The 13,454-nt window shown below is 44.3% G+C and overlaps 1 protein-coding gene across 9 annotated transcripts in view; it reads right to left on the reverse strand.

Moving 5' to 3' along the window:
- LOC137095687 (pumilio homolog 1-like) overlaps positions 1-13,454 on the reverse strand; it is a 215,044-nt gene that overhangs the window by 128,864 nt on the left and 72,726 nt on the right. For all 9 annotated transcript variants that reach the window (XM_067462472.1, XM_067462473.1, XM_067462471.1 and 6 more), the window contains 4 exons: positions 12,702-12,880; positions 3,025-3,191; positions 2,397-2,667; positions 1,580-1,673 (listed from right to left, as the gene is read on the reverse strand). In XM_067462472.1, coding sequence (XP_067318573.1) covers positions 1,580-1,673; positions 2,397-2,667; positions 3,025-3,191; positions 12,702-12,880 — 711 coding nt within the window. The remainder of the gene's footprint in view (positions 1-1,579; positions 1,674-2,396; positions 2,668-3,024; positions 3,192-12,701; positions 12,881-13,454) is intronic.

The following is a 13,454-nucleotide window of genomic DNA, read 5'->3' on the forward strand; positions in this document are numbered from 1 at the left end:
CTCCTCCCCTCAACCTTAACATTCCTAACCCCCAACTCCCAATCTATTTTTATCTATATATCTGTGAGAATACACTTAAATAAAAAATATATTTAAAAAAATGCTGGAATTGAACCAAACTTGAGACAGAGTTCTCCCATGACCAACAGAAAATACTGGAAGGGTTTGGTGGGCAGTGTCCTTTGGTTTTAGAGTTGGTTCACCTACATCCAGAGATCACTGTGGATTCAAACAATGATGGATCTGGACCAAACTTGACACTGATACTCAATATGCCCAAATTTGAACACTGGTGGCGTTTGGGGGTTGTATTTGCTGGGATTTATAGTTCACCTGCAATCAAAGAGCATTCTAAACTCCAATGATGGAATTGAACCAGTCTTGGTACACAGAACTCCCATAAACAACAGAAAATACTGGAAGAGTTTGGTGGGCATTGACTTTGAGTTTTGGAGTTGTAGTTCACCTGCCTCCATAAATCACTGTGGACTCAATGATAGATCTGAACCAAACTTGGCACAAATATTCCATATGCCCAAATGTGAACACTGGTGGAGTATGGGGGAAATAGAATCTTGACATTCGGGAGTTGTAGTTGCTGGGATTTGTAGTTCACCTACAATCACAGAGCATTCTGAACCCCATCAACAATATAATTGGGCCAAACCTTTTCAAAGCAGCGCTGCAGGGACTCCAGGAGCCGCTGCTGGTCCAGATAAGCGCGCACCCACTGTTTGTTCTCCCGGCGCAGCTGGGAGTGGAGCGGGAGGTGCCTCGTAGCCACAGAGAGTGCAGCAGAGCAAACGCCATTCCTCTGCAAAAGATCCCTGATGGTGAGGAAGGTGTCCGCAAATGGTGGAGGCGGCGCCGGGTGGGCGTGGCCAGGCTTCTGGGCCAGGGAAGCCAGCATCGCTTGGCCACGCCCACCTGGCGCCGCCTCCACCATTCGCGGACACCTTCCTCGCCATCAGGGATTTTCTGTTGCAGAGGAATGGCGTCTGCTCTGCTGCGCTTCTCCCTCCACAGTCTTCTCTATCCACACGGGAGGGAGAAGCCTGTGGAGGGAGAAGCGCTCTCTGCTCTCCCGCGGAGAACAGAGAGAGAAGCAGGGTGGACGCCATTGCTCTACAACAGAAGATCCCTGGTGGAAAGGTAGGTGTCCGCGATTGGCGGAGGCAGCGCCAGGTGGGCGTGGCCAAGCGATGTTGGCTTCTCACTCAGCATTTTTGGCTGAGTTTTCTACCCTTCATGAACATTGATAATACACTTTGGGGGTTAAAAACCAGGGGATCAAAATCCAATATATCTGGAGGGCCAGAGGTTTCTCAGTTCTGTGTTAAAACAAAACAAAAAATGCTAAAGTATATAGCAACTAAAAAAAAACCCACTCAAGATAAAATAAGAAGACATTTGGCCTTCTATTGGTAATGATATGTATATTTATGAAACTACATTCTAATGTGTGTGTGTGTGTAGAATTGTTATAGTATTTGTGTTTTTGAATGTGCTGTGACCTGCCTCAAGCCCTGAGGAGGCAGATAAGATAATTGATTGTAATTGTTATTACTAAAGAACTTACCTATGTGTGACTGATGAGCAGCTGCCAATGCATATTGCTGTTGCTGGGCTGCTGTCAGCTGCTGAACAGCAAGAGCATTCGGTCTTTGGAACAACTGAAATTAAAGACAAGTTATTTCAAAATCTTATTTCAGTGATGTTCTGAGATTTTTCATAAGGGACTAAACAGGTGCACACTGACACAGAGCACGCCACAGAACCCTAATTTAAAAAAGGAAGGGGATGGATAATTCTACCCTTCAATATCCCAATGCTGCTAACTTTTTTAATGCATTACTTCCTGACCTCACAGATCCATTTGCTTGCAGTTCTTCAACTCTCAGAACCCTTAGAGATTTTATTTACTTCCATAATAGCCTTTTTTCCTCTCCATTTGATCAGTATATTAATCACTTTGGGGGCCTCTGAGTGACAGTAATCAAAGAGCTAAACTGCATATTTTCTTAGGATTTCCCCTAAGATAACAACTCTCGCAGCTGCTAGAACTATGCTGTACAAGTAGGTGCAGACATATCTTATGCACAGGTAAAAAACAAACATTTTAAAATTAAGTTCTAATTAAACAAGAAGCTCCTGTAAAGCTAAACTAATGTTTATTTACCCCTAGCTTAAACTTTTCTTTGAAATCGATGACCCACATATATTAGCATATATATGCAGGCAAGAAAAGCCTGCAGTGTAAGTGCTCCCAGCAGGGGAAAACAGGATGGGGAAATCAAAAGGCTGCCTTGTTGCTGCACAAAACCATTTCTGATTCTTAATGTCAATGAGGAGAAAAAGTGGGAAAAGGCATCCGCATTAATAAATGTAAAATCTACCTGTTGTTGAGAATTGTAGTCAAATAGGCCCACAGTTGCTGCAGCTGAGTCCACAGGTACCTGAGTGCTAGAGTAATCAAACTGAAGTGGCTCCATTCCAACATGTTCCATGGGATCCAGTGGAACACTCTGGGACTCGATGTTTGAGAAATCTTCCACAGGCTTTGCACCATTAGTACTTGCTAGCTGTGCTAGACCCTCAGATCCATTCTGGTTTGGCCCTAAAATATCCACATCATTTGCAGAATTTGGGCAATTGCCAGGAGTCCGGCTAAAAGGGGGAAAAGTATCATCAAAACATAATCATTTGGAAAGAACTATTTGTTGCCTGGTGATTTCCCGTGTATTTTCCATATCACATCTTAAAATGCTGGCTCCCACTTTCAATCATATGTGTTAATAATAACAATAACAATAACAATATATCCCGCCACCTATCTCCCAATGGGGACTCAGGGCGGTTCATCATCCTGTGCGTCTAAATTTTATATGCTAGATTTTTTTTCTGTATGAGCACATGCAGAAAGCCATGTATGGTAGCTCCTTCCTGACTGCCCGTGCCTCCCACTGACTTTCTATTGGACAATGTAGCACAGCATAATAAACCCGTATATTGGGACATACATACCTAAAATCTTTTGCATCAGAATCAATGCCATTCTGTACAGGTAAGCCACTGGCCTTGTCCATCACATCTACTTCTTCCTTCAAATCACCTAATTTATCACCATCAAAAGTGCCCTTATTTTTCTTGTCACCTTTATCGCTGTCATCATTTTCTGCATCCCTTGGCCCCTATTGAAAATGGGAGTAATTCTCACTGTTTTGATTGCAAATTCAAGACACAGGCAACAACACTTTTAGTTCATCATGTATAAAAATCCACTTTAGCATCAAATGTTGTCTATGATATTACTCTGTTATTTCTATGGGTGATTTTTGAGCTACAAAGAGAAAACAGGATGAAATGTTTCGGGTACAGTGCCTCACTGCATCCATACAAGTTATTTTTTCCTGTCCAGAGTAATGTCCTGAAGTAAAATCTTGTGGCACGTTAGAGACTGACTGCACCTTAATAAGGTATGTAAGGGAAGGTAGTGATTTAATAAAATAAACACCACTGGACAGGAGCGTTTCCAGAATTTTGATTAGGGGGGAGGGTGGTGGTGAGGACCTACCCTAGCAAATCTTTTGTATCATTATCCCAATGTCCCCATGCATATGAGATATAATACCCCTGTGCATATGGGATATATTGAGCATGGTGATCAAATGTAACAGTTTAAATAATGTACCAGTAAAGCCTTCTTGTCCCTCAAGGCCCCCCCCCCCCCCGGGTCTACATGCCTGCCTCAGAACAAAACTCAGCAAAGCTTGTGGTGCACAGGAATTTTCTCAATGTGGAAGAAACAATTTTAATCTGAGCTAGATAGATACCACCAATACTATAAGCAGGACTGAGAGAGGTGGAATGCTCAGCTCTCTGCAGATATAGCTCATTGTGGGAAAGTGAGATTGGTGCATGAAAAATTATGCTTCAATAAGAGCAGGATACTTGCCTGTAATTGCGGCTTTTAAAATGGTCACTTGTGAATTCATATAAATGGGTCTTATGATTATGCAGAGCCACTGTTAGAGCATTCTAGAGCTCAACAGTGCTCAGGAAGAAATGTGTCCTCCAATATAAATGCCTTGGTGAAACAAAATTATGAACAAGATAGGTTCTGGAGGTCTGTTCTTAAGTTGGATTTGTTTGTAAGAACAGTGTAATTCCAGCCAAATATAATATTATATAGCGAAGGGTTAATACCCCTGTGGTGTTTGGTTTGCTGCCTGTGCCCCTGTTCAGAAGATTTCACCCCACTTTCAGTCCCTGTGAAAACTGGAATTTTTGCGGAAACAAGGACTGGAGATAAAGCTTCAGTGCAGACCCCCTTTCCCCGTGATAGCACCTCTTCCAGGAGTGAATTTTCCTTCTTAGCTGTAGATTTCTCTCATTCCCTGTTGTCTCACGCCCATTCTTAACTTGGAGTCATTTATTAAGTCAGATGTTTGTAACTCATCGACTGTTTGTACAGGCAGTCCCCAGGTTACAATCAAGATATGTTCTGTAAGTTTGTTCTTGAATTTGTATTTAAGTTGGAATAAATACATTTTTAAGTGCAACACCGCACAAACTTAAAAAAAAAGTTTTGGGTAGCATAGGGAAGGGTTAAGATCCCTGCAAAGTTGTTTTGCTGTTTGTGCCTCTGTTCACTTTCTATCTCTGTAGCAATTGGATTATGAAAATGTTGACTTGTTGTGAAACAAGGTTTGGTAATAAAGCCTCAGAGACCTTTTCCCCCTGATAACTCTAACAAGGGTGAATTTCCCTTCCCAGGGGTAGGTTTTCTCTGACTTTCTGTTGTCTCACTCATATTTGTAACATGGAGCTGGATGTATGTGATACTTTTGTAATGCAGGGACTTCTTATATATAAAATTGAAACTTTGTAAAAGGTAAAATTTCAAGAAGCTGAATTCTACACCTCATCCTACCGCTTGCATTTTTCCTGCATTTTCAGAAAATTGTAGCACACCATGGAAGAACTTCGACAGCAAAATGAGCTGTTGGAATTTAAAACCTATGTAAAGACCTATCTCTTCCGGCAGGCTACCTAAACAGTCTTTAAACATGAATTTTAAAGGTGTGTCCTTTGTTTAATCTCGGTTTTGTATTATGTATTTTGTATTATGTTTTGTATTATGTATTAATATGTATTTTATAGAAATTCGTTCTGATGTTTAAGTTTCATAGAGATACATTTTAATATGTGTATTTTGGTGCTTTTGCTTTGCTTATGTGTTTTAATTATTCTGTAACCTGCCTCAAGCCATGAGGAGAGGCAGTTAAGAAATACAATTTATCATCATCATCATCAATATCACAGAATGTCTCAAAACTACACCCATTACCCCACTGATGTGCAATGGGAAGTTGCTGCCAACTGCGAGAGAATGCCTTGTTCCTCCCTTGATGAGTGGATGCTAAGTCCAGAGCTCCCATGAGGGGGAAAGAAAATAAGAAAATCTAACTGTTAGGAATGGACTCACAGTGAGTAAAAAGAGCCCACCTGTCTGGGTGAGACAGGGGGGCTCACCTATGAATATCTCTGTTGTCAGGAAAGATATTCATAGGTAATAAGCTAAAATAAATCACTTTCACTTTTGTTCCTGGAAGGCTGAGCGTCTCTTAGAGCCGTAGCAAACTATTGGAAGCAAGAGCGAGCTTGTGCTCGGGCTCGCTCCGAAGCCCCACCTTTTTTTCCCCGAGGCTGCTCTCTCTCTTGCTAGTGTGCCTGTTTTCCCTTGCTAGGGAAGCGATGCGAGTGTACTCTCGCAGTTGGCAGAATTCAACTGTGAGCGTACGCTCGCATCCCTGCCCTCTGCAATGGAAAACAGGCACGCTAGCAAGAGAGAGAGCAGCCTCGGGAGAAGAAAAGGCGGGGCTTCGGAGCAAGCCCGAGCACAAGCTTCCTGTAGTTTGCTGCGGCACGAGCGTATGCTCGCAACGCTGCCCTAGCAAAGGGAAATAGGTGGAGAAAGAGGCGGAGCATCGCTTGTGCTGGCTTAGTTTGCTCTCGCAAAATCCTAGTTTGCTACGGCTCTTAATGGCGATGGGACCAAGCTGAGGTCAGCAACTTACCAAAGAGTAGGAAAAGCAAAGCTTTATGAAACAAGGGAGTAAAAACCAAGCCAAACAGAGAGGAAGGGCCAAGAAAAAATCAAATTAATCACTGCTTACATCCCTGGCCCTCCGACAGAAGCTGGGAAAGAGCACAGGAGACAGGATCCGTTGACAATCTCGCTGGCTGCTCATCCCAGGGAAGAAGCCAGGGAAGGAACCATAAATTTAAAGACACAATGGCAATAGCACGAGATGGAAGAAGAGATGAACCAGAGGAAATCACAAAGAATTACTACAGCAGATTCAAGGGATCGAAGATATGATTTTAAACAACACTCAAGAAATTAATGCAAAGATGGCTGGCGGGAGGGTGCCTACTGCTGCAGTGGGCTTTCCCCGGTCTTCGTTGGAAGACTTGAGTGGCAACTCCGAAGCCTGCACCAAGGCGGAAAGGGACCTGGTGAGCCTGTTGTTTGCAGAGTACGTCTGCCTTGTCAATGGCTTGAATCGCCTTGGAGAACTTTTAAATCGCTTCTATTCCCTGTCGACCATGCCGTCAGTTTCCTCACCCGGACTGGTCATCAGGGAACCTGTGGATCCAGCTTCATAGGAAAGAGAGGAGTGGACCTGTGACCGGGCTCATGGCCCTGTCGGAGAGCCCCCCTCCCCAACAAAAAAGTTGATCCCCTGTATGGCCAGGCCTTAGGAGTGTTTCTTTGGCAACTCCTGCCCTTTTGGTCAGAACTCGGATTGTTTTTGTCCGTGGTCCAGCCGAGGGGACAGGGTGGAAACAGCGGAGTTCTTGAATGCCACTGAGATCTTGGACTGGGGATTGGAGTGGCTTGAGCAGCCCCGGAGCCCGCTCACCGCCGTCGGCGCCGCTGTCTCTTGTCAGCAAGGCAGGCCCTGGGCTGCAGCTCTAAGATGGTGCCCAGCTCTGCAGGTGCCCAGCTCTGTCTTCCCCTCCACCGAATCCCTGCAAGCGAGTGCGCAGGCGCAGCCGCAGCCCAAGAAGAACAAGGCAACAATCTTCTGCCTTATGCTCTGCCCCTAGTATAGCTATTTCTGAGGGAGATACTTCATTGGCCAGAGCTATAACAGTTGGATGTACCTCCAGTGCTCAGCCGAGGAAACAAACACCGAAGGGCCAGCAGGGTAAGGTTGGAATGCAGCAGCCCCCGAAGCATAGAGTTCCCTCAGTCTATACATCCAGGACTTTCTGGGGGGCTGGATTCAAGAACCAGGCAAGTCCAACAGCATCAGTTTCCACTCAGAATTCCAACTCAACTACTAAGAGGACTGTGAACCTGTCTAAGATGGGGGAGAATTTATTCCCTCCACCTGCCAGGGACAGGAAATCCCCTGGTTCCCCCGCTAGAATCCTGGTTTCTGCTGCTATCAGATCTCCATTAGGCCCCAATTGACAACCGGGAGACCTGGCTTTTATGCCTGCTCCAGTCTGTTTAGAAAACTCCACTCAAAAACTCCCTTTGTCTGACTTTGTTCCGTCCCTTTTTCAGATAGCAAGCCAAACACTGGACACTTAGCAGGCCTTAGTGTGGGATGTAAATCTGGGAGGGGGATTCCGGTCATCAGTGGTAAAGGGCTATATGGTAGTGATCCTAGGCCAAGTGCCAGGGTGAGGTCGAGTCATCTGGAAACTCGTCCCCCCTCCAACTTGCGCTCTATCCCCAGGCATACTGCCGAGAAGGTGCTATCAATGTCCCCCTTGTCCCTGCTACTAATCAATGCTAGGTCTATTGTCAATAAAACGGCTACTCTCCATGACTCTATTCTCAATCAAGCAGTGGACCTGGTTTGCATTACAGAGACCTGGATTCGTGAGGGTGATAACATCCCCTCACATGAACTGACACCTCTAGGCTTCCAGATATTTCAACAGCCTCGGAGTGTGGGACGGGGTGGAGGAGTAGCAATACTCTCCTGTGACTATTTTACCATCAAAATTACCCCAACTCCAAAGATAGCCGGTATTGAGTGTGTTGGTGCGATTCTGGCTAGCAGGGAATCTTTAGCCATTCTTGTAGTATACCGTGCACCTGGGTCTCCAGGAGAGAGTCTGCTTAACTTATTAGATCTTGTGGTGGACTGGGTCCTGAGGTTCCTCAGACTTATTGTTCTGGGTGACTTCAATGTACATGTGGAGGCACCGTCATCTTCGTCAATAACCAAGGATATAGTACCAACCCTGGAAGCTCTGGGGCTCTCATTAACTAAGACTCGCCCCACACATCGGGCCAGCCACACTTGATTTTCAATATCGGGGTGCGAACATCCCTATCTGCAGTAACTGACCTCCCTTGGTCCGACCACGCTGCCCTGAAGGCCCAGATTGAGATCCCATCTCCTCCTCCCCCAGTTGTTAAATCAATCCTTCCTCAGCCTAGGAGACTCATGAATCCTGCTAGGTTTTTGAATGCCCTTAAGGGCCTAGGAGCTGTGTGTGTCACTCTCAATGAGCAAGTTAACAACTGGAATGCCAGTCTGTTGTCTGCCTTGGATGAGATGGCTCCCAAATGCCACCTTCGCCCTCGCCAGAATCACTCCCCTTGATATACTAATGAGCTATGACTGATGAAACAAGCACGAAAGCAGCTAGAACATCAATGGCACCGGAAACTCGATGAGGTGCCAATGTCCACTTTTAAGGCTTTCGCAAGTCCTATGAGTCAGCTGTCAAGGATGCAAAAAAATCATATAATTCCTCCTTAATAGTCTCTGCCAGATCGTGCCCAGCACAGTTGTTCAAAATTGTTCGTGCTTTGATTAGTCCGGCTCCCCCAGTCCAGAACCCAGCAACTGTGACTCCTACAGCTGCGGCATTCCAGAAGTATTTTTACTGACAAAATCACTTTGCTCCGGCAGGAACTGCCCCCTACACCTGACATTTTGAGTGAGCTGGAGACTCCGTGGCCGCTTAGTGGGCCTATTTTCGATCGATTCATCCCGCTAGATGCGGAAGATGTCACCAGAATCCTGGCTGCTGCAAAGCCAACTACCTGTTCCCTTGATCCGTGCCCCTCTTGGCTGGTTAAGAGCTGCCTGGAAGGATTATTCGATCCTTTGAGCTCTGTCACAAGTGAGATTGGCGGGGATGAGGAGCAGGGCCTTCTCAGTGGTGGCCCTTCACCTATGGAATTCACTCCCCGGGGAAATTAGATCAGCGACATCCCTCCTTTCCTTTAGAAAGAAATTAAAAACATCGATGTGGGACCAGGCGTTTGGGCAATCTGGCAGATAAATAAAGTACCGCAATGACAGATAGGAATAGACAATGTGGAACGAAGTATGGACTCTGAGTTAGCGAACGCTGTGCTTGAGATTGGCTATTGACTGTGATATATATTGTTGTTTAATTGTTTAACCGTTTAACTGCTGTTTTTATACGTTTACTGTATTATTGTGTAGGCATCGAATAGTGCCTTTTTGTAAGCTGCCCTGAATCCCCCCCTGGGGGGTTGAGAAGGGCGGGGTAGAAATATGTGAAATAAATAAATAAATAAATAAATATAATCAATGGCTCTCTTGAACAAGGGGTTTTCCTGGATAACTTAAAAGAGGCAAGGGTTCGTCCCTTGTTAAAGAAACCTAGCTTGGATCCTTGCCAATTACCATCCTGTTTCTAATCTGCCATTCTTAGGTAAGGTGATAGAGCGGCTGTACTGGGACAATTGCAGCAATTCCTCGATGACACAGCTGGCCTGGACCCTTTCCAGTCAAGTTTTCATCCGGGTCATGGGACGGAGACAGTCCTGGTTGCCATTACGGATGAACTCCATCACTAGTCTGACAACGGTGGATCCACGCTACTGGTACTTCTCGACCTTACTGCAGCGTTTGACACCGTCGACTACGATCTAATGATTCACCGTCTTGCCATGTCCGGAGTTCGTGGTCAGGCCCTCAATTGGTTCAACTCATTTCTCCGGAACCGGAGTCAACACGTGGAGTACATGGATCAAGTCTCCGATAGATCCCCTCTCCTATGTGGGGTCCCCCAAGGTGCAATTCTCTCTCCTCTTCTCTTCAACATCTACGTTAGACCCCTTGCTAGTTTGGCTCGGAGTTTCGGCCTGGACTGCTACCAATATACAGACGATACCCAACTCCTTCTGCGTCTGGAGGCTGGAGCAACGTCAATTCCAGACAATTTTACCCTATATCTGGAAGCTCTGTCGAACTGGCTACGTGCTAGCAGACTGAAGGTGAACCCGGCGAAGACGGAGATTCTCTGGCATGGCCGCCTGGCAGGTCTGACTCTTCCATTACCCACCTTCGATGGTGCCGCCCTATCTCCATCGACCATTGTTAAGAGCTTAGGTGTCATCCTGAATTCACAGCTGACAATAGAAGCTCAGGTCGCTGCTGCCAGCAAACAGGCCTTTTTCCATCTACGACAAGGGAGGCAACTGGCACCCTACCTATCTGACGAGGCTCTGGCAACTGTCATCCATGCCACGGTCACGTCTAGGCTGGACTATTGCAACGCCCTGTATGTGGGCCTTCCGATGTCTACGAATGCGGCAGCCAGGTTACTCACAAGAATGCCCATGAAATGCCATATAACACCAGTGCTGCAACATTTACATTGGCTTCCAACTGAGTACAACGGCCTGTATAAGATGCTAGGTCTGGCCTTTAAAACTCTTTATGGTCAGGGTCCATCGTACCTTAGGAACCATGTCTCCTTCTCCCATCATCAGAGGTCGCAACAACCAGCCCAACGTGACTTACTCCATATACCGGGTCCTAGAGAAGTGCACTTGGAAAGGACCAGACGCAGGGCTTTCTCTATTTCTGCCCCTGCCTTGTGGAATTCCTTGCCGCCCTACATGAGAGCCATGCATGACTTAGGGCCTTTTACTCTCGCACTTAAGACCTGGCTTTTTACTAGAGCATTCGATCTGTTGATTTTTAATTTTTGTATGTATGTATTTTATCTTTTGTAATTTAGCTGTAAATCGTCTGGAGCATTCTCGGATGGAGAGCGATTAATAAGTTATTAAATGATGATGATGATGATGATGTGTGACTTAGGGCATTTTATCCTAGCACTTAATACCTGTCTTTTTACTAGAGCATTTGACCCATGTGAATTTAAATATTTGTATGTGTGTGTTTTATCCTGTATAATTTCTGCTATGTAAATCGCCTGAAGCATCTCGAATGGAGGGCGATTAATAAGTAATTAATGATAATGATGAAATAAGATTGAACACTGTGAAAGCTACCCATTATATGGCTATCAGTCTCCTCCCAGAAGACTCAAATCAAGGGAAAGGTTCATGAGAACTACTACTCCTCTAAATGTTTCCCCAGCAACAGCAAGAGTATCCCTCTGGGCAGCAAAATCAACTGAATGGCCCATCCTGAGGGTTTTCCTCCAGGGGCAAACCAAGAATGGGCAACATGGAAGTCCTGGAACAGACCCAGAAGTGCAGTGGGCAAATCAAAAGACAACCTGGCCAAATGGCATGACCTAAACCAGCACTGACATGCATGGCTATTTTTGATGACACGCAGACACATGCGGCCACATACAAAGAAATACACCTTATAAGAGCCAATCTAATTCCATCCTTAAATTTGTAAAAGGCTCTACAAATTTAACATATGCACGTTTGAGCATTGATCACTCCATAACTCAGCATGGATTATACATTTTTCTTATTTAAACTATAAATATTGCAAAATTATGGTTTTTTTCTCAAAGTGACACTCCACCCAAATTATGCTCTGGTTTTTGCCAAATTTTGACACACCGAGCTCAAAAGGTTGCCCATCACTGACCTAGAAGAATCCTCCCATCTTATGCTACTGTGGAGCAGAATAAACAACTTTGCACCTGTATGCTTGCCCACCATGACCTGCCTCATACGCAGAGGAACAACTGTTTAAAGCTACAGAAAATGTGGTTGCTTTGCCAGTTTCTGGTCTGAAATTATTTAGCTGCTTGTGCTCCTTTTATTTTATCAGTTTTATACTTGTTTATTTATTGACACAAAATCAAAGTAAAATATAATGCAAGGGTCCTCAAACTAAGGCCCGGGGGCCGGATACGGCCCTCCAAGGCCATTTACCCGGCCCTCACTCAGAGTTAAGTTAAGTCTGAAACGACTTGAAAGCATACAACAACAATCCTATCTCATCAGCCAAGAGCAGGCCCATACTTCCCATTGAAATACCAATAAGGTTATATTTGTTAAAAATTATTCTTCATTTTAATTATTGTATTGTTTTTAAGTGTTTTTTGCACTACAAATAGATATGTTCAGCATGCATATGAAATCATTCATGTTTTTTAAAAATTATATTCCGTCCCTCCAACAGTTTGAGCGACTGTGACCTGGCCCTCTGTTTAAATAGTTTGAGGACCCCTGATATAATGTGTAGTCAGGTTTTTTAAAGCCTGTATTGAAAAGATAGCTGGGTATTCATTTCTGTGTAACTCTTCCTATCCCCTACTATTAAATAAGCTTTCTTACATTTGCATTGTCTTTTTTGGAATTTAGACTATTGTATGACTTAACTCTTCCAGTGCTGAAATACAGCAATCTGTTTCAGCAATACACATGCTTAGAAGTGACAGTGAAGCTATGTATAATCTAATATACTTACAAATCCTCCTTTTCTGAGACATGAATCCCCAGGGGATGAGCTCAACACATACTCCACCATGCTAACTCCAAGTCCACCACTTTCTGATCGTGGTGACAGGACTGAGTTAACCTCATTATTCACATGGAAATATTGACTGGGTCTTCTTTGAACCATGATTGGTTGGGAAACAGAATGATCTGCAAGATACACATGCAAAGTTACTTGTCTTTTGCAATATTTGATTAGAAAAACAGTTAGCAGCTACACTGAGGCCCCTCTTTTCTCAAATATGAAACTACTTCCCACTTGAGGAAAGTTAATTTTGCAATCTCTACAAACCAGAATGGATTTAGCTATGGACAAGAAACCACAGTATTTAAAGAAATGTTCTGATAGCTGATGAATTCAATACACCAAAGTAATCTTGCAAGCAGTTGTTAATAGGATAGCTACACACATCCATCTATAGTGACCCACTTCTTAATTTTTCACCAGGCAAATGGTGCCAAGAACAGTGAAATTCTGTTGGTTATTTTGAACTGCACTTAAGAACCAGCAGTCCTATTAAAAACAGATGAGAGATGCAGTTCATGTGGTCAGAGCAAGCTTTAGCTTCAATTCTCTTCCATACCCACACAGCAAAGTCAGTGGGAGTTCTTGTTTTACATGTAACTATAGTATTTTAAAATATGAGAACTCTTCAAATTTAACTTTACAATTATTTTGACATCCCATTTACAACTTTTCCCAAAATGCTTTTGCTACAAGAGC

The sequence above is a fragment of the Anolis sagrei genome, chromosome Y, assembly GCF_037176765.1.
Source record: "Anolis sagrei isolate rAnoSag1 chromosome Y, rAnoSag1.mat, whole genome shotgun sequence".
NCBI classification, from domain to species: domain Eukaryota; kingdom Metazoa; phylum Chordata; class Lepidosauria; order Squamata; family Dactyloidae; genus Anolis; species Anolis sagrei.